This window comes from Haliotis rubra, unplaced genomic scaffold (genome assembly GCF_003918875.1).
Source record: "Haliotis rubra isolate DU_JTF1 unplaced genomic scaffold, ASM391887v1 Scf6, whole genome shotgun sequence".
NCBI classification, from domain to species: domain Eukaryota; kingdom Metazoa; phylum Mollusca; class Gastropoda; order Lepetellida; family Haliotidae; genus Haliotis; species Haliotis rubra.
This window is the reverse complement of record NW_025767301.1, coordinates 3,415,898-3,443,295: the sequence shown is the minus strand read 5'-3', so window position 1 is coordinate 3,443,295 and position 27,398 is coordinate 3,415,898. Positions and strand designations below refer to the sequence as shown.

Here is a 27,398-nt window from a genome sequence, read left to right as displayed (position 1 = left end):
CATATAACAGTACATTTTATTATTGTATTCACATGCTACAGTCCATTCTATTGCTGTATTCACCATATCACAGTCCATTCTACTACCGTATTCAGCTTGTCACAGTCAATTCTACTGCCTTATTCACCATGTTACATTCCATTCTATTGCCGTATTCACCATATCACAGTCCATTCTATTGTCGTATTCACCATATCACAGTCCATTCTATTGCCGTATTCACCATTTCACAGTTCATTCTATTGCCAGTATTCACCATTTCACAGTTCATTCTATTGCCGTATTCACCATATCACAGTCCATTCTATTGTCGTATTCACCATATCACAGTCCATTCTATTGCCACATACTCACCATATTACATTCCATTCTATTGCCGTATTCACCATATCACAGTCCATTCTATTGTCGTATTCACCATATCACAGTCCATTCTATTGCCGTATTCACCATTTCACAGTTCATTCTATTGCCGTATTCACCATTTCACAGTTCATTCTATTGCCGTATTCACCATATCACAGTACATTCTATTGCTGTATTCACCATATCACAGTCCATTCTACTACTGTATTCAGCTTGTCACAGTCCATTCTACTGCCTTATTCACCATATCACAGTCCATTCTACTGCCGTATTCACCATATCACAGTCCATTTTATTGCCTTTTATTACCATATCACAGTCTATTCTACTGCCATATATTCATCATATCACAGTCCATTCTATTGCCGTATTCACCATATCACAGTCCATTCTACTGCCGTATTCACCATATCACAGTCCATTCTATTGCCGTATTCACCATATCACAGTCCATTCTATTGCCATATATTCACCATATCACAGTCCATTCTATTGCCACATACTCACCATATTACAGTCCATTCTACTGCCGTATTCACCATATCACAGTCCATTCTATTGTCGTATTCACCATATCACAGTCCATTCTATTGCCACATACTCACCATATTACAGTCCATTCTACTGCCGTATTCACCATATCACAGTCCATTCTATTGCCGTATTCACCATATCACAGTCCATTCTATTGCCATATTCACCATATCACAGTCCATTCTACTGCCGTATTCACCATATCACAGTCCATTCTACTGCCATATATTCACCATATCACAGTCCATTCTATTGCTGTATTCACCATATCACAGTCCATTCTATTGCCATATTCACCATATCACAGTCCATTCTATTGCCATATTCACCATATCACAGTCCATTCTACTGCCATATTCACCATATCACAGTCCATTCTATTGCCGTATTCACCATATCACAGTCCATTCTACTGCATATTCACCATATCAGTCCATTCTATTGCCATATATTCACCATATCACAGTCCATTCTATTGCCGTATTCACCATATCACAGTCCATTCTACTGCCGTATTCACCATATCAGTCCATTCTATTGCCATATATTCACCATATCACAGTCCATTCTATTGCCGTATTCACCATATCACAGTCCATGCTACTGCCATATTCACCATATAACAGTACATTCTATTGCTGTATTCACCATATCACAGTCCATTCTACTACCGTATTCAGCTTGTCACAGTCCATTCTACTGCCTTATTCACCATATCACAGTCCATTCTACTGCCGTATTCACCATATCACAGTCCATTTTATTGCCTTTTATTACCATATCACAGTCTATTCTACTGCCATATATTCATCATATCACAGTCCATTCTATTGCCGTATTCACCATATCACAGTCCATTCTACTGCCGGATTATTCACCATATCACAGTCCATTCTATTGCCCTATTCACCATATCACAGTCCATTCTATTGCCATATATTCACCATATCACAGTCCATTCTATTGCCACATACTCACCATATTACAGTCCATTCTACTGCCGTATTCACCATATCACAGTCCATTCTATTGTCGTATTCACCATATCACAGTCCATTCTATTGCCACATACTCACCATATTACAGTCCATTCTACTGCCGTATTCACCATATCACAGTCCATTCTATTGCCGTATTCACCATATCACAGTCCATTCTATTGCCATATTCACCATATCACGGTCCATTCTATTGCCGTATTCACCATATCACAGTCCATTCTATTGCCATATATTCACCATATCACAGTCCATTCTATTGCCGTATTCACCATATCACAGTCCATTCTATTGCCATATTCACCATATCACAGTCCATTCTATTGCCATATTCACCATATCACAGTCCATTCTGTTGCCATATTCACCATATCACAGTCCATTCTATTGCCGTATTCACCATATCACAGTCCATTCTACTGCCATATTCACCATATCACAGTCCATTCTATTGCCATATTCACCATATCACAGTCCATTCTATTGCCATATATTCACCATATCACAGTCCATTCTACTGCCATATTTCACCATATCACAGTCCATTCTATTGCCATATATTCACCATATCACAGTCCATTCTATTGCCGTATTCACCATATCACAGTCCATTCTATTGCCATATTCACCATATCACAGTCCATTCTATTGCCATATTCACCATATCACAGTCCATTCTACTGCCACAGTCCATTCAGCTTCACCTATATATCACAGTCCATTCTATTGCCTTATTCACCATATCACAGTCCATTCTACTGCCATTATTCACCATATCACAGTCCATTCTATTGCCATTTTATTCACCATATCACAGTCCATTCTATTGCCATATATTCACCATATCACAGTCCATTCTATTGCCATATATTCACCATATCACAGTCCATTCTATTGCCGTATTCACCATATCACAGTCCATTCTATTGCCGTATTCACCATATCACAGTCCATTCTATTGCCATATATTCACCATATCACAGTCCATTCTATTGCCACATACTCACCATATTACAGTCCATTCTACTGCCGTATTCACCATATCACAGTCCATTCTATTGTCGTATTCACCATATCACAGTCCATTCTGTTGCCATATTCACCATATCACAGTCCATTCTATTGCCGTATTCACAATATCACAGTCCATTCTACTGCATATTCACCATATCACAGACCCAAAGATGCCCCCTTGTCAACCCCTGAATCAATTTTTAATTTTTAATGTGCCCTATAGTCAGATATAAAATGAACATGACAGTCCATACTGTCTTGTGTACCACAGAGTTTTGTACACAGCAGTGTGGACAGGACATATCTAAAACTGAGATACCATGTTGCTGTTTAACAGGTATATCCACTCAGACGGTATATTGACTCTGAGCCGATCAGTCCTCTATTTATCCACTGAATGTACAATTTATCATCTATTGGGTGACCTGACCAGGTGATCCAGCCACCACCCTTCACCTCTCCAGGCTGACAATCTACTCAGAACACCACAGACGGTCTGATATGATATAAGCGGATCACAGTCAGAACAATGTTTGATGACCACAGAGTGTTCTGATATATTGCTGAGGTATATTTAACATACAAATGCTAGAAACTAATCTGTTTAGACAATATACCCAGAGGTAGGCAACTTAATTAACTTGGATTCAAACTAGTTCCACAGGTACTGTAGTTCACCTGCATTTGTTATCAACAGTCAAAAACACACTGGTTGTATGCCTTGATATTCAAAAGTATTCTCTGCATAACAATTACTTGAGGCTTTAAACAAACCTTAAAATCAAATATACTTTTACAGAATTTATAAACAAGGTTAAAATAAAAAATATTGCCAAAAACTTGATATACTACTTGCTCCAAATTCCATTCTATATTGAATGAAAATGGCTGAGTAATGGCCATAAACAGGGAGGCCAACTGAAAATTAGATTCAAATGTTTTGAACCAATTGGAAAGTGATCACTGGTTGCGAACCTTGTTTAGTTCTAGCTGCTTATGATAGATGAATGATCAAAGAAACACAGCATAAATATAACTTATAAAAATATGTTCATTTGCAGATGGTAGCTCTCTGTACAAGAAACCAGTCTGACTGACTGACTGACTGACTGACTGAGTTTTAGTTTCACGCCGCTTTTAGCAATATTCCGGCAATATCACGGCGGGGGACACCAGAAATGGGCTTCACACATTGTGCCCATGTGGGGAATCGAACCCGGGTCTTCGGCGTGACGAGCCAACGCTTTTAACCACTAGGCTACCCCACCGCTCCAAACCAGTTTTCACACAAAACACAAGAACTATTTTCAGGGACATAACTGTCAGATAAAAATTCATTTTTGACATATCTGTCAGCGAGAGTGCATGTAATCCAAAAGATCGATACATCAATGTGACATGTATGAAATAGTTGTCAGGAACATTCCATGTCCTTGAATATCTATCAACTAATCCGTGCGTGTCACGTCCAAGGTTATCAGGCAATGTGTCATGGTTGAAGCAGTAATTGGTGGCTGGGTCCCACAACTGACACTAACAGGACCTGTGTCATAGATATGATATTTATTGCTCAAACGTTCCATGCAGAAACAGTGACAATATTCTATAAACTACATAAACAACATATATAATGAATCAGAGTAACAAAACATATAATAATACAAATTTGTATAATAATGGCCTAAGACAATCTAGAGATGTTCTATATTTGTTTAAAGTTGTACATATGGTACCATATTATTTCTATACTATTTGGTTCATTATTTCTAAATAGGAGTTGAATTTTTCTGTGGTAGTATGAGGCTTTGAAAGTTATTGCCTGTGATAGAGTGAGTGAGTGCTTTAATTTTAGTATAGTGAGCCCCTTTCAGCAATATTCCAGTAATATCATTGTGTCCATGTGGTGAAACTCTCCCAGGTCATCAGCAAGAGTGATTAGATATGTTCGACTTTTCCTGTCTTAAAGGATGTCATTCATAGAATTTCATTTTTTGCTGCACTCAGCAATATAATGGCGAACTGCAAATAATCAATTCTAGACCAGATCCATCCCTTTTTCTGTTTTAAAATGATTGAATGCAATTATTCCACAGAAGTTGAAACAAACTAAACAAAAAATATTACAGATCATGAAAATATTGGGGGATAGGTTTTTTTTCTAGCAAAGACTGAATGCATAATTTCATAAAAAAATACCAACAATATTTATGATCCCTGAACTTATTTGATCCCTAAACTTGCCTACAGTCAGAGTTAAGATAACCATGCAATGCCTATGTCTTCTTCACACACTGATCTGACTCAAAGATTTTTCACAGTTGAAGGGGATATGTATACAAGTGTTCCCTAATAATCAAATTCTCTTGAAAACCTTCCACACCTGAGTAACGCAACATAAACAAAACCCAAACTTTTTATTCACCAAAGTCACATATAGCCTTTAGCAAATAACAAAATCCATCAAACCACTGCACAGAGAGACTGGAGCCAGATACAGAAAAATTATCTTCATCATTATCTATGTGTGCCATCACGATAATTCTGCCCTAAATAAAACATAAACAGTGTTTTGTATACTGCAAGGAGATAGATGCCATTCAAAAAAAACTTCAAAAGACAATCCAGACTGTAATAAAGCACTGAAGCGTAGCAGTTCAAGATTTACAAAACTATGAGCTGTAACGACCAAATACTACCATTCCCCTTTTCAAGTTACTGACCTTGTCTTCCTATCAAAATAGCAAGTTATCAATCCAGAGCTATATTTAACATTATTATGGAGGACATGAAAGGTATGACGTCAATTGCGGTGTGACAGGTCAAAGATCAGCAGCTAGGTACAACCCTCACTCCATCATTACCAGACACAGCTTGATGGGAACAGATCCTTTTCTCCAATCAGATTACCAGGAATGCAGTCACATGGTGGGGGGATACGGTGTGTAATGTTCTAGATGAATTTCATGTCAGATGATATGACAGTATAAGCAGGGACATGGTCTTCTGTATTGACAACATTCATATTACAATTACACACAACTGTAACTCTCTAACTTATGACTACTTAGAGAATAGTTGTATTTCATGTAATCTGTATATATTTATACATTCTAAAAATATTATATTTATGCAATGGTCAGTATTGATGACGTCAAATCCTCCATTTTCATGTTGTATTATATGTTGCATGTGGCGGTGTTAATATAAGCAGTAATGCTTGTTCACCAATCCCAATTCATCTTCATGAATAAAAATATGTTTAAATCATTACAATTATTTATAAATTTTGGTGTAGTTTCTAACATCTTCAACCAGCAAGTAAAAGAATGTTGCCTCAGTTGTGCTAAAGAAGTTGTTTGTCCATAAAAAAACTTTCTTGTTCTGCACACCAACATTCAGTGGTACATTTGTGTATACATAAGGGATCAATGGTACATTTGTGTATACATAAGGGATCAGTGGTACATTTGTGTATACATAAAGGATCATTGGTACATTTGCGTATACATAAAGGGATCAGTGGTACATTTGTGTATACATAAGGCATCAGTGGTACATTTATGTATACATAAGGGATCAGTGGTACATTTTGTATACATAAAGGATCATTGGTACATTTGCGTATACATAAAGGATCATTGGTACATTTGTGTATACATAAGGGATCAGTGGTACATTTGTGTATACATAAGGGATCAGTGTACATTTGTGTATACAAAAAGGATCAGTGGAACATTTGTGTATACATAAAGGATCGGTGGTACATTTGTGTATACATAAAGGGATCAGGGGGTACATTTGTGTATACATAAGGGATCAGTGTACATTTGTGTATACAAAAAGGATCAGTGGTACATTTGTGTATACATAAAGGATCAGTGGTACATTTGTGTTTACACAGACAGATGTTTATACACAGAAGGGTACCTGGGATATATTTGTGTACACATAAAGGTACCTGGGGTATATTTATGTATACAGAAAGGTCCCTGGGGTATATATGTGTATACAGAAAGGTATCTGGTGTATATTTGTGTATACAGAAAGGTGCCTGGTGTATATTTGTGTATACAGAAAGGTTCCTGGTGTATATTTGTGTATACAGAAAGGTGCCTGGTGTATATTTGTGTATACAGAAAGGTACCTTGGGTATATGTGTGTATACAGAAAGGTACCTGGGGTATATGTGTGTATACAGAAAGGTACCTGGGGTATATTTGTGCATGCAGAAAGGTACGTGGGGGTATATTTGTGTGTACAGAAAGGTACCTGGTGTATATTTGTGTTTTGAGAATGGTACCTTGGGTATATTTGTGTGTAATCATGACCCTAGAAATATTATTGACAATATCATTGACAGGAAATCGCGAAGATCTGTCAACAAGGAATTAGACACCCCCATGAGTGATGATATCACCTGTATACACGGCATGTATACCTACCACCTAATTCAAACCTTAGCAATGATGAGACAAGACCACAGCGTGGCTGGTCAGATAACAGGGCTTGTATAATCAGCCTTACTGAGTGGGTTCACTGACGTTGTCTTTGATGATAATCAATTTCATTACAAACGAAATGAACTGAAGTAGAAGTCTATTGAACAAAGAGCTCTTGGATGTGTTAATGGTAAAGAAAACATGACTTGAAGTGATTGATGTGGTACTTACAAATCTATTACAGGTTTAGAGACATCAGGGAGTACTTTGTACATAAATGAGAACCTATGATGAATTTGTCAGGTGAAGTATTTCAAGTATGTTGAACTTTCATACAGTTGTTATGATGTGATATATGCCATAATAAATTATTGAATTGGTGGAATCAGGTTATGGGTGTATCAGTGTGAGCGCATGTTGTTTTATGTACACGTTGGCTAGAGTGGGTGAGTGAGTGGGTGTGTGGTTGTGTGTGTGTGAGTGAGTGAGTGAGTGAATGAGTGAGTGAATGAGTGGGTGGTTGTGTGGGTGGGTGAGTGAGTGGGTGGTTGTGTGTGTGAGTGAGTGAGTGATTTTATTTTGTTTTGTTCTGCTTTGATGCCATTTTCAACAGAATGATTTTGAAAAAAGCCCAATTGTTGCAGGTCTCGGATGTTTACTGTTTTGATGAAACCTTTGAGTGAGTAAGTATGGCTTTACACTGCTTTTAGCAATATTCCAGAAATATCATGGTTTGGGTACATTACAAATGGACTTCACACATTGTATCCACCTGAAACACAATGGATAACAGTGACACACATTATCAACCAAGGCATAGCTTTAAAAGCAACTTGACCAACATGAGGAGTCAGGGAACATTGGAAGTAGGGGCGTTAGCTTGAGGGACACAAGGGGCAGATGGGGAGTATGGGCATTAGCTTGAGGGACACAGGGGGCAGATGGGGTGTAGGAAGGAAGGGAAACCCATGAATCATAATTATAGTAGAGGTTTGATGTGTTACCAGTATAATGTCTGACCACTATTTTCATTATATCAAACCTGCAGGTATGTACGTCTCAATTAATCCTAGCCAGCATATCCGGATATCAATGACCTCTGCTCTTAGAACAGGTTTTAAAGCAGCCACATCCTATTCTGAAAACAAGTTATGTCTATTTATTATTTTTGAAATGATTTTTGCATCATTCAACCAGATATTACTGTAAGCAAGGAAGCAATCAGCTGATCTGCCCCCATGGCGCTTGTACTGACTGACTGAGTTTAGTTTTACGCCGCTTTTAGCAATATTCCAGCAACATCACGGCGGGGGACACCAGAAATGGGCTTCACACATTGTACCCATGTGGGGATTTGAACCCGGGTCTTCGGCGTGACGAGCCAACGCTTTAACCACTAGGCTACCCCACCGCCCCCATGGCGCTTGTAGGTCAGAGTGGATGTTACTGTACTCATGTAGCCCTCCATTTACCCAACACAACAAACACAAACATAACTGAGGTCACAAGGCTATTAATCTGATATGAAATCTGTTGATGCCACTGACATTTTTTAAAAGCAAAAACGATTATACTTTCATTAGTTCCTATTATGAAACACATCCCTGATTTTCCCTTTCATTTTCATAACATATATTGAAGACCATTATTTCCTGTTTTAAGTTACAAACTATTTGTTTCACTATTTACAAATGAAAAATATACTCTACTACTTCCCCCTATTATTCACTGAGGATATTACATCTGTACAAAACAGCTTTGTTAAAATGACATGTGAACTACCCAACACTGTTTGTTCTTTGCGGTGTAAGTGTTTGACATATCAGCCATTCTAATAGAGTCACAGGGGAAAATGAAATGTGTGTCAAGCCATATCTCAGTTTCACTTCCATTGTGGTGTTGTTGAACTCTCCCTATACTTCCTTCCCATTTCTGAACCTCCAGGGACTGCCCCGAGTGTTACTGTCATTAACACACAAATAGCTTTGTGATAAAGGACATGTTTCCCTGCAGACAGTACAACAAATGTTCTTAATATGATATCATCACGTTAGCTTGACTACACGGTGCATAAAACTTATAATGCTGAAGTATGTTGGTAGCTCAGTAGGAAAGTGTTTGCTTGGTATGCCTCAGACCTGGGTTTGATTCCAATACGGTGAGACTATCCCTGTGGGTGTCTCTGAGTCAACATCCCATGAACCATGAAACATATTACTTTGTCTTATGTTTCTCTGATGTGTGAGGACATCTAGAATTTCATGCATGTTTATCACGTTTTTTGAAACCCATGAACACGGGTATGACTGGCATACACAGGCTAACTGCTAATAAGCTTTTACATTGTGATTTATCATAGGACGATAAAAGTATATAACATGTCTTGATGTCATATAGACCCTTCTTCCTTATGTAACATATGTCCATTTCATTTCAAAATTCTGATGAGCTTTTTCACAAGCAAGTACAAGACTTTTTCAAAGGTCAACCAAAGGCAATTATTCATAGCTGAACATAGCTGATAAACATTTCTTGTATTATATATTATTATTTTCTTATGCTTATCCCCAACTGATCATGTCCTCTGAGTTATTGTTGGTCATACTTTACAAACTGTAGGACAAAAGAATAATCTCCCAATGTCCACACAGCCCAGAAGACTTCTGCATTCAGGAAGTTTTGCTCATTATTGGCAACAACTCTGTAACGAACCTCAGGCAACTTCCAGATTATCTGCGTAACCATGTCAACAACATCATATGCTTGCCATATCTCGGTAGCTGGTAATCTGGAGAATCAATCGATGAATCAATATTCGCCCTTGAAAGGAGTTTTTCTTCAAGCCAGGATGACGTCCTGAGCAGGGGATTATGCCCAACCCAGTTGAAAGATATTTCACATGATGAAAAAATCCAATATGTCTAGGACTGTGTGCAAATAGCTTACTAATTCAGCTGATCCTAAGATAGTAAGAAGTGGGGAAAATATATAACAAAATTAGCTATTTCCTGAATGGTGCCATTTGTAAAAGTATGAACTACAAAAGAATAGATTGGGACATGAAATCACATATTTTGGGGCTTACTTGTCACATCTTGCTTGCATTATTTATCAGCTGTGTCATAACAGAGAGACAGAGTGAGTGAGTGAGTTTGGTCTAAAGCAGCTTTGAACAGTATTTCAGTGATGTCATGGCGTGTTAGCAGTAGGAATGCACAAAATGATGCAGATCTCTGATATTTACCAATTACATGAAACTAACAAACATGGGATGAAACAGGTAAAACTAGAAACATAACCAATCCAAGATGGGATTCAAACCCAGGAATATATGCTTATGTCATGACTCGTTACAGTGAGTATTATATCTTTAAAGACCACTGTTTCAAATGTCTCCAGTCCTAACTCATTATGTATTCATATATCTCTACACCAGGCCCCAATTTCTCAAAAAACTTAAGTCTGAGTTTTGACTTAAATTAGAGTTTTTACTCAAATTTGAGAAAAAGGAGGAAACTGCATTTCCCAGAAATCAATGTTTAACTCAAACACAGTACACAATTTGAGTTTGGTGGAAAGATTACTTAAATTGTTTGGGCTTTTTTATTTTAAAAATGCAGTTGAGTTACAAATTCAGCTGTTTCAAATTGTCAAAATCAGTTTGAAATTTGAGTAAAAACTTAAGTTTGTTTCGAGAAATCGGGGCCTGGTATCATGACTGACTGTCACTCAGGGCCTTCACACCCGGACCTACACATGTTGGCTGTTCCAATGTAATGACTCTGAGATCTATCCTAGTATTGCATCTCTGCTGTCTAACAACGACCCTTTGTGTTCTTAATCCTCCAGCCATGATGCTCTCCTACATTATCTATTTTAATGCATTTTCGTATCATGTGACTGGGTACAGTTTCGTCGTGACATATATTGCATGGACTGGAAAATCCTGTCTGTTGAATGCTCTGTGACGCTAACCTCACTATTCTCATTGACGTCACGGTAACAACCAAACAGGTTTCAAAGCTTAAATGACACAATGACGTGCAGGAGCATTGAGCTGCGACCTGTCTAACCTGACATACTTAATCTTAGTCACACAACTTTATAGGCTTATTTAAAATGAAATCAGGCAAAAATTGTGCAGTATTTTCTGTAGAGGTCTTTAAACAGGCAGTATTTTATAACATCCACAATAGATGGCTGTAACTTTTCAGATCTGTGTAATGAAGCTTTGTCTAAATCAGACTGATCTTTAAGTCTGTTGTTATTAAAATGAGACTGGTAGAGATGTAGCAAGGAATAAGGAGTGTTGCCCAGGGTTTGACCTCAAGTCCTGTACTTCAGGGTCTCTGGGACTCATACACTTAGTTTTCAGGGGTCCTGGACCACAAAAATAGGGTCCCACACACTTAAATATTATTATTAATACTATGTTGTATTGACCGCCTCCGTGGTGTAGTGGTTAGAGCGACCGTCCGTTAAAATATGGTACTTGTTGGTCCCTGCCTGGCGCTCGGCATTAATGGGTACAACAAGGACTGGTCGGCTCGGAGTCAGTATTATGTGTCTGAGTGGGATATACATGCTTCACTGCGGCACTTCACTTCACTCAGTGGGCTAGCACTATAAAACCAGCTTAAGTCTGGGCTAGTACAAGCAGCCGCACATACACATACATATACATGCACGTCGTCATATGAGCGAAATATTCTCAAGCACGACATTAAACCCAATTTCACCTCACCTCACTATGTTGTATTACTGTTGTATTTCAGTTGCTGTGTTTATAATGGACCAGTTAGGAGAGTTGATGTTAAACCACACCAGTCAGACAGGACTTCATGTTATACTACTGAGATAACAGCTGCAGTTATATCAATGAGATTACAGTTTGTCAATGCGAGTTGACGTCATCCATCGTCACCTTCATCAACCAATGGGATCGTACCTTTCTCAGAGTGGGCTTGCTGCGAGCCTTCTCGAGCTCCTCCTCCAGGTAGGTCCGACAACCCATCTTGATGTCCATCACACAAGGTGTGTTGAACTCACACAGCAGATCCTGCAGCTGGATATATTCTGTAGCTCACTTAAGGCAAAATACACATAGGACTTGGGATCACACACTCTCAACACGCTTGCAGTCATGTCACAAGTATGTAAAAACATGTGCTTCATGGTAAATACTGCTGTCAGAATAGAACAGGTTTATGCTGTAACAAGCTAACACACTGACAACCCATACTGAGACTATTACATGCACAACTAATTACAGATACGTGACAGTAAAGAGGACATCTGTTGAACATATTTTACAGTGTGATGACAACCAAAATAGGTAATTGATGGCAACAATGTAATAGAGTTTTTGCATTCACAGGAATAATCTAGATATGAGATCTTTAATTTCTTATCTGCTCTCAGTGACATGCATTTTCAATGTACCGGTACACTTTAAATGAAAGTCAACTTGATTTAGAATATGGTGTTGAAGATAGCATTTGGATGTGAGATGAAAGAATTACAAATTCATCAATTACAATACGTAATGATTTGGTTGTATCATGATACAAAATATAGCCTTTGACAAAGGATACTGTCGCCAGCTTTCTCTGTATCACCCCGGTATTCGGGCACGAATGGTTTGAGTGAGTCCGACATCAGCTTGAGGTAGCACTGTTTCTCACGACTGTCCAGCTTTTTCAACACGGCACCAGCTTCACCTGCCTGGAAGTTTCCTAGACACAGACACACAGACAGACGGGTAGTTTATACAGTCAAATACAGTGAGCGAGTGAGTGAAGTTTAGCTTTTATGCCTCTTTTAGCAATATTCCAGCAATATCATGGCGGCAACACCAGAAATGGGCTTCACACATTGTACCCATGTGGGGAATTAAACCCGGTCTTCGGTGTGATGAGGGAACCCTTTAACCACTAGGCTACCCCACCACCAGTCAAATATAGACTGTACATGGACAGTAGGTTCATTTGTTATTTAATGGCACAGTCAGAAATATTCCAGCTATATGATGATGGTCTGCAGGTGATCTGGTTTGTACCAGATAATCCAGAGATTGACGTCATGAGTATTTATCCAGGCAACTGAGCTACAGTAACATTGAACCAACTCACCTTGGTGGCCAGCCAGCTGAATCCAAGGATACTTGTTTTTCTTGAACACTTGAACAAAGGGCGACCATCTCACGATACTGCGGATTATCTTCCATGAACTTTGCTGAAAAGGAATGATTCAATATGATTAATTTAATTGCCAAAACTAATACATCATGTTACAATGTCTGCTGTAATAAGATATAATTGGAAAAACAGGTGACTGCTCTCATTCAGGTCATGAAGTACTGTAATCTAATGCCGTTAGCATAATTATAAGATTTTGTGGGGGACTTATGCAGACCTAGCAAAGGTCTAGCAATAAACCAGCAAGGAACACCAAGGTAGCACATCAAACATCTACCCTTGTGGTGATCCTTGGTCTGTGACGAATCAATGCTTACTAAATGGGCCACCCCACCAACAACGGCGGTATCCAAACAGAAGGCTGGCTGAGTATGGTTTACGCTGTTTTTAGCAATATTTCAGCAATATCATGGCGGGGGACACTAGAAATGGGCTTCACAAGTTGTACCCATGTGGGGAATCGAACCTGGACCTTCGGCGTCACGAGTGAACGCTTTAACCACTAGGCTACCCCACCGCCCCCCAAGCAGAAGGAATAAAGCAGAAATACAGAATTATAAGATACTCAGCTACTGGTGAAGAGGTTAAATGGACTAGAAAATACCCTGAACAGACTACGCTGTCTATACTTAGACACACAGATAACGTGGCTTCTGCTGCAGCCAGCATTATTTTCAGGAACACGATGACAGTGTACCAGCAACAGAACAACAATATTCTAATAAGACCACAACAATAATCTAACAATGGAACAACAATATTTGAATAAGGTCACAGCAATAATCTAACAACAGAACAACAATATTCGAATAAGGCCACAACAATAATCTAACAACGGAACAGCAATATTCAATTAGGGCCACAGCAATAATCCAGCACTGTAAGAACAAAATTCAATATGGGCCACAGAAATAATATAGCACTGTAAGAACAAAATTCAAATAAGGCCACAGCAATAATCCAGAAATGTGACAAGAAAAATTAATTAGGGCCACAGCAATAATCCAGCAATGGAACAAAAAAATTCAATGTGGGCCACAGCAATAATCCAGCACTGTAAGAACAAATAAGGCCACAGCAATAATCCAGAAATGTGACAAAAATTCAATTAGGGCCACAGTAATATTATAGGAACACAACAATATTCACCTAATGTAATTGCAATATTCCAGCAACAAAACAATAATATTCAATTAATGTCAGGGGTGAAAATAACCCATTGCCCGACGTCCGAGTCCAGTGTTTTTTTCTGTCGGGCAAGCAAATTTGTATATCACACTGTACCGGTGTCCAGTTGACTTTCCAATGTTAATGATGTTGTTTATTTTAAAAAATCAACAAGAAAACGGACGGTATAGTGGAAAAATTATCAAGGCAAGTGATTTTACATGTGCCATTGTACCGGAGTACACTATTAATTTTAAAGTTATTTCCACCCCTGAATGTAACAGCAATATTCCTGCAACATGACAATATTCCATCATGTTAACAACAATACTCAGGCAGCATAACAGCAATATTTAAGCAATGTAATGGCATGTATAATGTCCATATTCTTTTTGAATGCCCAAATGTTGGAGATAAAATAACGTGAAGTTCTCTGATAAATGATACAAGTATCCTGTGGAAAAATCTTATCAATATTCTACGGCAGATTATGCCTATTTTCAGCAACCAGTTATGCCAGATGGCAGTCAACTCACAATCATCATATCCTTGCAAGACCAAGGGACATAACTCTGCACAGCTAAATATGGTGCCTCAGATACTGGTGAACCCGAGCACCCATTCATCATGCATCGATGCACACGATATAACCATAAGGACTGTTCATTTAACTGCACAATAACTTTGTAGTACACACAAACCATTTTATTAGCTATGAACATAAATCTCTGTTATGTTGGAACACACAATGAAACGTTTGTCCAATCTTGTACCCATTGACATGCACCAGCAGTGGTGAACAGAACCTGTTGTATATGTTGTACATAACACAGACATTTGAAGAATTATACATAAAAATACATACGTCTGCAAGTTGCATGATGGCTAACGTACACATTTATTAAAATGAAAGTATTTTTTATCAAAAAATACCAGCGCCTTGAGCATGCACTAGTGCGTGGATATGTGCGCTATATAAATATCCCATAATAACTATAAAAAAATACACACTGTTGTTAGGAATATGCTTTAAAATGTCCTGGGCCCTGTTCCACAAAACATTCGTAACGTTACGACCTGTCGTAACTCTACTGTTTACCATAGTCTTACGAATGTTGTAGCGCTACGAACGCTTTGTGGATCAGGATCCTGTTAATGATTTACTTTAAAGGTGTACGCTGTATTTGAATTGCCATTTAATAACACTAGCACTGATAATCATTTGATTCATGTTGTAATCATTTCAAATCTTAAAATATATTGTGAGGAAGAAAGGTGCCATTATGTTTTTTGGGATGGTAAATATACAGTATAACAAAGTGTACATTTCTAATATGACAACCAAGGTGAGGAAACTTTGTATATGTCTAAGTAGTGAAATGATTTTCGCTGAAAACAGTACCTAATCACTGCAAGTTTTCCTGGAATGTATGAATTAATGTAAGACATCACAAGTTCGGTGATTAGTCAGATAAAAAGAGAAAACAGGCAATAAAATTCCAACAGAAACTTGTTTTTAAACTTGTGTAACTACACATAGGCAAAGAAGCTTTTAAAGACTGTTTTAAAAACACAAAAAACATTGGTGGTGACGTTTATTTTGGCAATCTATCGGCTCGACAGACAGAGTGATTTCCCTTGAACAAAGGGAAGCAACTCTAGATTATGCCAGTTTCAGTGTGTAAGAGTATGTCTGGACATAACAAAAGGGAATGCAGTCAAAAGAGGTCAGATGAATATGAGAAAATTTCCTATGCAGTGGGTAAGGCAATATTCTAAACCTAAGGAAAAGAGTGGAATCAGAAGACCCTGGTTCAATTCTCCACATGGGTATACTCCGAGAAGCCCAATTCTGGTGTCCCCCACCGCTGCCATATAGCTGGAATATTGCTGAGTGTGGCGTAAAATTAAACTCATTCAATCTTGTCAAATATCATCGGAGTGAGTGAGTGAGTTTAGTTTTACGCCACACTCAGCAATATTCCAGCTATATAGCAGCGGTCTGTAAATAATTGAGTCTGGAGCAGACAATCCAGTGATCAACAGCATAGGCATCGATCTGTGCAGTTGGGCAAACATCATCGGAAAAGCACAATGAAGCAAATATAGTGGATCTGCTATTAAGCAGGTATCACAACAAGTCACCTCTCCCGCATCTAACAGATTAAATTATGAAACGCACCCAACCCTAGTCTAAAATGATTTGGGAAATCAAGATAAGCTTTGTCCTCAATCAAATTTTTAATATATTACATGGTTTGGATATATATTCATAAATACGATAAAGATATTTCTTGGACGAAATATTACAGCAGGATGACCCCAGGGTCTTCAACACATGGCATCCTGGCCATCATAGCATGCCCTGGGGAAAATGTCTATAGCTGTCGGTCATGGAGGTGAGGGATGATTACTGTGTCAGCTCCACATCCATCAACCCTGACCTTGGTTCACCGTGTGATTTCACTGCATTCCTAACACAGACCACATTCTGCTCATCAAGCCACATGAGTGGGTATGAATAATCTCAGAAAGCGTGTGAAACTCAAGTAATCTAAGTACCTGACACTAATGCCTCGTCTATCAAACTAACCATTTTGATAGTAACAAACACTACACCCAAATAAGAATATATATATAATTGAAATAAACAAAAACAAAACTCAATATCTAAATAAACTGAAAATGAGTCCCAAATGATTGAAGATTCAGAAATGTGGAAATCTCAACTTGCTTTATTTTGTGCTATAGGATTACAGTAAGGACATGGAGAAAAGGAAAACAGCAGGGTTCAGGGACTGTGAGAGATAATCTGATACCCTGGTGTCCGCCCTTCCACTGCAAAGCTTTGTCACAGGACATACAAAACACCTTAACTCTGACCTTGGAGAAGAACATGTTGTGATGCAAACTTTGCTCCTCTTATACTTTAGACAGAAAGATTTATTTGTTTATAGAGTGAGTGAGTATGGTTTTACGCCACTTCTTAGCAATATTCCAGCAATATCACGGCGGGGGACACCAGAAATGGGCTTCACACATTGTACCCATGTGGGGAATCGAACCCGGGTCTTCGGCATGACGAGTGAACGCTTTAACCACAAGGCTACCCCACCGCCCATTTGTTTGTAGATATATGATGCTAATGTCTGTGGGGGAGGAAGCTGGGAAAGTCTGCTGACCAAAGCTTCTTGACTGGTGTATTTTAAAACAAGATCCTTCAGATATTTTGTTTGATTTGCACTGGAGTATATAGATCAATGGATGTTATTTCATCCGAAACGAATTCAAAGAAAACAGCCAGTGACTTCATCAAACTATGCATTGGCTATTTCAACACACCTGTACTTTCATTAAATGGCTGAAGTATGTGGAAATGAAGCATGCAGATACCACCTGCTTTGGAGCTTCCACCACTCACTTCTGTCCACTGCCTGACAAGGTGCATTAAACAGCTGATCAGTTTGGTCCAGATAACAGCTTATCGAGGGAATACAACCTGTCTGTGATTCTAACCTGCTCATCTTCCACTGGCTTGGTTTGGCTAAGACCATGTACTGAATGGTCTTTGGTCTGGCAGGCATATTCAGAATAAATTATTTTGTTAGGAATTGGTATTTCTTATCATCAGAGGTATTTTCACATTGCATCCTAACTTTGTATTCCATGCAATCAAGTCAAATGAAGCATTCCCTCTCTTTATTGCTTCTGTTATCAATGAAATGCAAGTCACCCTGACCTTGCCGTCTCATTATAGTCTGTTTGCAGTGAAAACATACCGATGAATTTCACTTTAAACAAAAAAGTAAAACAAATTAAGAGAAATTAAGATTGCGAATCGCCATAATTTTACCTTGCCAAATGAACATCTAAATCTCTGAATTTTATTCAACTTAGGATAAAAGTTGTTTAACAAACGATCATAGATTCAAATCGCTATTATTGGTTTGTATAAGTGCAGTAGATGGAACAGTGAAACAAATGCACGTGCTGTACGTGATGAGCGTTAACTTAGACCAGCCATACTTGTTCTCGGTGTTTCATTTAATGTGCATACCCCCTTGTAATACAAACCAATAATAGCGATTTGAATCTATGATCGTTTGTTAAACAACTTTTATCCTAAGTTGAATTGAATTTGAATGTTCAATTTGCAAGGTAAAATTATGAGGATTCGCAATCTTAATTTCGCTTTAATTGATTTACTTTTTTGTTTAGAGTGAAATTCATCGGTACGTTTTCACTACAAACAGACTATAGTCACAACCCCGTCAACATGAACAGGAGAGGCTTACCGGTAATTCCCAATTGGAATGTTTACTGCCATTTGCAGCGGATTAAGGGCTGACCATCTGGCTCTGTGCAGGTACACATAAGCCACTGAAGTAGCATTCAAGTGTCATTTGAATTAAAAGAAGGTTTACTGTTTCTTAAGTTGGCATGATTTTCTTCAGGTTCTTGAAACAGTGAGTGAGTTTAAGTTTAAGCCACTTTAAGCAATATTCCAGCAATATTACAGAATGGATTCCAGAAATGGGCTTCACACATTGTACCCATATGGGGAATCAAAGCCAGGTCTTCGGTGTGATGAGCAAACGCTTTAACCACAAAACTACCCCATCGCCCCTTATGTATCGCTAATTCTACGCAAGATGTTTGGTGGTTTTAGTGCATAGTAACTTGTACATGTGAATGAATATAAAGATGAAAATTTGACGACCATATGACCTAAAGTATTTAAAAACATCTTGCAAAAATGATAGGACAATAATGACTCACAATAACGTTTTATATAATAAGTATTTATATACTACAGGTAAGCAACAGATCCTGGATGTTTCAATATCTCATGCAAACATAGCATCAACAATATTCACACGTCACGATGTGTCATGCTTGAAGTAAACATGGCAACCAAGCACCTGTCATCATCAAAAGTACACCATTTACATCACCCGCCCACAACTTTACATTTCACCTTGGGTAAAATAGCCGAGCGTGACACAAACAAAACCTTTATATGAGATGTCCAGAGAGGTGCTCTGGAGTATGTACCCTGTATTGGTTAACCAACATATTCCCTGCTGTTCAAACAGCTATCAAAGTATGAGAGGCTCAATATTGCTCCCTGATATCACATCCCACTACTCCAAGTCGGCATCTCCTCAACCCCCTCCACCCGTACCCTCTAACACCCCAAACCACAATGTTGTTCAAACAGAGCCTATATGTGTTCATCTGGTTGTATGTACTGTTTAGAATACTTCACATCTATGTACACATGTTTGGTCACCTCCCATTCCTAACAGGGCAGTGAGGTAGCCCAGCTGTGAAAGCATTTGCTCATCATGCTGAAGGCCTGGGTTCGATTTCCCTCATGGGTACAATGTGTGAAGTCCATTTCTGGTGTTCCCGACCATGATATTGCTAAAATATTGCTAAAAGCGGCGTCAAACCCAACTCACTCACTCACTCACTCCATTCCTAACACATAGACAGGATTCATCAGTAGATAAATGTTCGTTCTTCATTTCGTTCACAGAGTTGCATTAGATTCCGTTTCAATTCATGACATTATTAGACTACCAGTTGTCGGAAGTTGAAGGTATCAAGTTTGGTATTAACATTGTCTATTCCATATCAAAGAGGGGATACAAAAAATAGGAATCACTCATGTATGGAATTAAAAACAAGTTTTCGTGATTAATCAAGTATAGTCTTGATTATCTGTTTGATTGGCATTTAGAAGTTAGTGACTAATAACAAAGTAAGATTGTTTATGGATAACAACTTCTTTTATTATATATGATGCGACGTTTCGGTATGGATTCTTATACTGTTGTCAAGCAAGTGTGAAGTACTACAGCACAGAACAGACTTATATACATGAACAGGGATTAAGTAATAACAACATGTAGGTATGAATCAAGGGATTAACAACAACAAGGCACGGTGGTAATAATGTAGTGACAATAAGAGGAAGCCTATTGGCCTATTGGCTTCCTCCTATTGTCGCTACATTATTACCACCGTATATACTTTCTTATAGTCTTGGTTTTAAGCCTCTTGTAGCAATAATCAAGCAATATCACAGTAAAACCACCAGAAATGGGCTTCACACATGTACCCAAGTGAGGAATTGAACCCGAGCCTACAGCATCACAGGTGAACACTTTAACCACAAGGCTACCCTCACAGCCCCTTCTTGAGTCTGAAGCAATAAGAATATGAGCAAACATAAACAGATAGGTGGAATTTTATTATTTTGTCTACTTAATGTTTTGCAATATATGCATGAAAATCTAATACTACTATTTCGGGTTAAAAGTTTACTTTCAAGTTGATAATACTATAATATATAAGGAATATATATTTGCAATGGGATACAGTGAGGTATCAAACAGCCGTTCAATATTTGCTCACCTTTTGATGGCAAATATTTGAGTTATAGCATAATGATTAAGCCCCTGAGCAAACCTTTCTGGGGCATTGTATGGCCACAGACAACCGGTGTCAGATTCATACAGTGATATCTGGTTTTGTATTTTGTCCACATTACCATAATCTGGGTTCAACTAAACATTGTTGTCAAAACACATTTCATAAACAGAATTCTGTTATTGTGTTCTGAATGTATTGTCAAACAAACTCAACTGAACAGTTTCTTTTGTGTGTGTACATTATTACTGAATGGGGCTAGTCAGTCTACAATCCCTGCACCATTGTGCTGCCCCTCTGTCTGGCAATTTCTGCAATGCCAAAGTTCTATTGATAAATAAAGCAAATTTAGATTAACATCAGGTTCCGAACATCTCATCTCAATGGGGCTCCTTTTCAATTTAAATGGAGTTATTTGGATCCATCAAGAATTTTTAAGAATTATATATTTGTAGAGCTAAACTTTGTTTGTTGTTTATTAAAATGCAACACTCAGCAATATTTCAACTATATCGCAGTGGTCTGTAATAATCGAATCTGGACCAGACAATCCAGTGATCAACAACATGAGCACTGATCTACACACTTGGGATACGATGACATGTCACCCAAGGCAGTGAGCCTGACCACCCGATCCCATGAGTTGCCCTCTTAGGACAAGCATGGATTACTGAGGACCAATTCTAAACCAGATCTTCACTTGACGTCTGACACAACACAACACAACTACGACTACAACATTGACATACCACTCCATCCAGCTAAATCTCACAGACCACTCCATCCAGCTAAATCTCACAGACCACTCCATCCAGCTAAATCTCACAGACCACTCCATCCAGCTAAATCTCACAGACCACTCCATCCAGCTAAATCTCATAGACCACTCCATCCAGCTAAATCTCACCACCTCATTAGATGAACACATTGGCAGACCACTCCATCCAGCTAAATCTCACAGACTCTCCATCCAGCTAAATCAGATGAACACATTGACAGACCACTCCATCCAGCTAAATCTCACCTAAATCTCATCATTAGACACATTGACAGACCACTCCATCCAGCTAAATCTCACCCCTCATTAGATGAACACATTGACAGACCACTCCAGACCACTCCATCTCATTAAATCTCACCCACCACTCCATCCAGCTAAATCTCACCCTCATTAGATGAACACATTGACAGACCACTCCATCCAGCTAAATCTCACCCTCATTAGATGAACACTCCATCTAGCTAAATCTCACCAGCTCATCTCACCCTCCTCATTAGATGAACACATTGACAGACCACTCCATCCAGCTAAATCTCACCCTCATTTGATGAACACATTGACAGACCACTCCATCCAGCTAAATCTCACCCTCATTTGATGAACACATTGACAGACCACTCCATCCAGCTAAATCTCACCCTCATTAGATGAACACATTGACAGACCACTCCATCCAGCTAAATCTCACCACCTCATTAGATGAACACATTGACAGACCACTCCATCCAGCTAAATCTCACCACCTCATTAGATGAACACATTGACAGACCACTCCATCCAGCTAAATCTCACCACCTCATTAGATGAACACATTGACAGACCACTCCATCCAGCTAAATCTCACCACCTCATTAGATGAACATATTGACAGACCACTCCATCCAGCTAAATCTCACCACTTCATCAAGACAAGTATGACAGACCACTCCATCCAGCTAAATTTCACTACCTCATTAGATGATCACATTGACAGACCACTCCATCCAGCTAAATCTCACCACTTCATCAAGACAAGTATGACAGACCACTACATCAACCAGACCAGCTATCTCACCACCCCCCACCATACCAGATCAATCAGGACTACATCCATATACAAGAGGCATCCGCAATCCTTTACCAACGAACTCTACAACAAGCAATCAATTATTTTAACAAACTCTTCCACAACCTCCAGACCACCGAGATAATTCTTATCTCTAAGCATAGCAGCTGATTAACACAGCTGAGATCAATACCGCCCTTATTGTCTGATGTACATACTTGACAGTGTTTCACCTGCTGGGATGTCCGTCACCTAGACAAGGATCAGGACACTGCCTGCGGGCATTATGCAACTGAATTAGAATCAGTTTCAACAGACAACAGTGGGGAATGACAATGAAAATATCTGAAGAAGGTGGTTCTCCCCCGTGCTGTTTGTCAAGCTGACCTACAATACTCACATCCAATGGTCTTTACGGGTCACCTAGTGGTTCAACTTTTCGCTCATCACACCGATGACAAAGGTTCGACCAGACTACTTCCTGGTATACAAGCATATTGGTAGATGAAAGCTTAAGTGATGGAATTTAAATTTTGTTTGAGTATGAATCTGACAACAAAAACAAAAGCAAAATGATTCCAAATACTCTTGTGATATTTAATACTGCTGACTCTAATGGTATAAAACTAGAAATAAAATTATATGTTTACATGAAATATCACTCTGATTCTTGTTCAGAAGAGGATTCATTGCAAAATACAAAACAAATCATACTGAAGTGTTTACTGCTGAGTCTGAAGTGATGGAGATGGCAGATAATTACAACAACTTCATGTGACATATGTTTAAGTGGGAAAATAGCAACAATCATGCCCCTAGACTAACAACTAGTCTCTGAAATGAAAAAAAAATTAATGAAAAGGAGCCCTGAGACTTTCTTCATTTCCTGAAGCTGAGGAAATCTAGACTTGCCACATTTTCTAGACTTGCGTGGGCTTTCTTGGATATATTTGCCTCAGGGTCTGTACGACAGACTTTCATGCCCCTTGTGAATGTATTTTTGTTTGGCCACCTACAATGTGGCCGGTGAGGTAGCCTAGTGGTTAAAGCATCTGCTTGTTATGGTGAAGTCCCAGGTTTGATTCCCTGCATGAGTACATTGTGTGAAGCCAATTTCTGGTGTCCCCGTGCCGTGATATTGTTAAAATCGATGTAGAACTAAACTCACTAACTACAATGCTACCAACAACAATTCCTTAAACCCACAATCAATCTGTTTTACAGCTTTTGGGGTTAAGCAAGTCCATAAACTAAATGGAAATGAGTCGAGATGTAAGATCTGGTACGGGATGTTAACTGGGGAAAACAATGCCACATCAACAATAGCTGTGGAGATTCAGGTCGTACTCATTGTACACAATCAACAACAACACTAGTCCGTCAGGTACAGAGTGGTGCCTTGACATGCCCTGAGGTGCCCTGGGGCACAAACACAAAATCTCTTAACACTGCCGATTTAGAGTTGATGGTGTACCCAACGCTCCAAAACTGCAGCAGGATTTCCCCACGCTCTATAATGGTATTTAACACCTGCCTCGTTAGTGCTTTAAACTAATGACATTAGTTTGAGTTTTACACACAGATGATATTAACTACTTTTTTATCCTCATGACATTAGCTTGAACTTTACACTAACGACATTTTGCTCAACGCTCCTTCAACTTCATCACAGCTTCAACGCAGTGAAAACTTCAAATAAAAAATGCAACATTTCCCAGCTGATCCATGACAAGAATAATGGTGCCTATGACATTCCAGAACAATCTCTGTCCAAGCATCGGAGTAAAGATGTGTGTAGCTATCAGCACCTGTCATACACTGAACTTGTGAAGGCCGTTATATAATATATCCTAAGACAGATTTCAGATACTATTGATCTGCTTAGCAAACCTCCATAATCTGTGGAAAAACAACATGTACAGCATAGAATTAGAAATTGATTATTCCATAATTAGGGCTCTGGAAAAGATACTTTGTGGCCATTACAGGAATTATTGGATACACCCTTTATTTCTCCTTATCTTTTACCTAGTAATAAATCATAACGGTAATAAAATCTTGGCAACATCTTATATGTATGACACAGAAATCATATGTGCATATTGCACTGTATCTGAAATATTTGATTACCAAAACATTTATGACAACAGGTATTTCTTTGGAATGTTTATCTTTTCAGTGACTGCTGGAGGCAAGTTTGACAAATACGTCATGACAAGGTACACTGACAGTTGTTATCAACAGCACATAGTAGACTATAAATACTATTGCATAAATACTGTAACTGACATTGTAGACAAATACTGTAACTGACATTGTACACAAGTTGTGTATAAATATTGTAACTGACATTGTACACAAGTTGTGTATAAATACTGTAACTGACATTGTAGACAGGTGGTGTATAAATACTGTAACTGACATTGTACACAAGTTGTGTATAAATACTGTAACTGACATTGTACACAAGTTGTGTATAAATACTGTAACGGACATTGTACACAAGTTGTATATAAATACTGTAACTGACATTGTAGACAGGTGGTGTATAAATACCGTAACTGACATTATCAACAAGATGTGTATAAGTACAGTAACTGACATTGTAGACAAGTGGTGTATAAGTACAGTAACTGACATTGTACACAAGTTGTGTATAAATACTGTAACTGACATTGTAAACAAGTTGTATATAAATACTGTAACTGACATTGTACACAAGTTGTATATAAATACTGTAACTGACATTGTACACAAGTTGTGTATAAATACTGTAACTGACATTGTAGACAAGTTGTATATAAATACTGTAACTGACATTGTACACAAGTTGTGTATAAATACTGTAACTGACATTGTAGACAAGTTGTATATAAATACTGTAACTGACATTGTACACAAGTTGTATATAAATACTGTAACTGACATTGTAGACAAGTTGTGTATAAGTACAGTAACTACCTGATCATTTGTGCGTGGTGTGGGTGGTGCAGCTAGATCAACCTCAACAGGTGCATCCCAGTCGCTGAGGTCATCGTCTGTAGCATCCCCTGTCCGTGTGTCCATCACACACAGGTGATGCCTGGACACCGCATGTGAGGAAGCTGAGGGTTTGGTCTTTGGGAGGGTCACAGTTTGACTCTCCATTACAACACCACACAGAAAAACTCACTCACAAATGAATCCGGGATGAACAACTCACTGTACCATCGTACAGCCAAATCTGCAGATGGGGAATTTATTCCATGGAAGACAATATAAATCAGCAAGTGTGTATTTCTGCAGCTACAACATAGCTCAGGATAAATCTGTTCAGGTAATACCCACTATCATGAAATGTAAACACAACTGGGTAGTGGTAAGCGTGGGCTGCTCCGTCTGTCGAGTCACATGGCTGGTCGGCTGTACACAGCTATAGGCTGAACACCAGTTTCATAACAGTGATCTTCTGTACACCCACGACACAACCCTGGCTCCAAATACTTGACAGTCCCTCAGCATTGACTGACCAGACGGCTTGGTGGTAATCTCTTCCACCTCGACGGACACACACACACACCTGTTATAAGTCCTGTATTGTAAGCTTCACTACAATGGCTACAAGTCTACCTGCAGCTTTGTGTGGTATTCAGCTAAGCAATGGCCTGCGGATCTCTCTCCACATTGACATGGCTGAGAGCAATCAGGTTCACCATTCGGCTGTTTATACCGTCACCTCGTTGCTGTTGCATGTAATTAACCACAGATATTCACTTCTACCTGTATCTGACCATGTACGCTAGGTGAATGATGATTGCCTGTGATGGGGATTTGAAGATGATCAACGAGGATCGTCAGTTTTTCACCACACAGAGAAGGGAACTTCCTGAAAACTTCTTCTCAGGTGTACTAAGAAATAATCCACACTTCAGTGATGCTGCTGACTGTTTTCACAGTTTTAGCAGTTGGACTCTTCAGGTGCCATGGTAATAAATTTCACAGGTACTCATATAGACACAGCTCAGATGACGTCAAATTAACAGCGATCATCAAGTAACGGAATGAACCTGCATTAATATGGAAAGCGGGAATTGATGGGGCTCAGGGAAGTTTACATTCTTGCCTCAATACAATTTGATTTTTCATTCATTAAGATCCTAATACTGCACCCCGTGCCATGAACAGAGAAACCAACCCTCCTGGTAATCTTGTTTGGGATGCTTCTATGCAATCTGATTGGATATTTGATTGAGAAACCCTATTTTTTTATTCGTATTAATTTGAACTGGGTATTTTTAATTAATGTTATTTCAAACTCTAAATGTCAGTATAAATAACTGTTTCATACAGCAAACAGTACAAAAACATCTAGTCTATAAATGAACATATTTTACAGAAATTATAATCATGAAATATTCTGAGAGGGAGCCTAGGGACTTT

At 38.6% G+C, this 27,398-nt stretch overlaps 1 protein-coding gene across 1 annotated transcript in view; it reads right to left on the bottom strand.

Moving 5' to 3' along the window:
• Positions 1 to 26,800, bottom strand: part of LOC124255353 (inositol-trisphosphate 3-kinase B-like) — a 30,816-nt gene extending 4,016 nt beyond the window's left edge. Inside the window, exons 1-4 of the mRNA XM_046689250.1 lie at positions 25,941 to 26,800; positions 13,483 to 13,585; positions 12,946 to 13,086; positions 12,300 to 12,427 (exon numbers count right to left, since the gene is read on the bottom strand). Of these exons, the coding sequence (XP_046545206.1) occupies positions 12,300 to 12,427; positions 12,946 to 13,086; positions 13,483 to 13,585; positions 25,941 to 26,126 (558 nt within the window). The 5' untranslated portion in view covers positions 26,127 to 26,800. The remainder of the gene's footprint in view (positions 1 to 12,299; positions 12,428 to 12,945; positions 13,087 to 13,482; positions 13,586 to 25,940) is intronic.
• Positions 26,801 to 27,398: the final 598 nt, after the last annotated feature.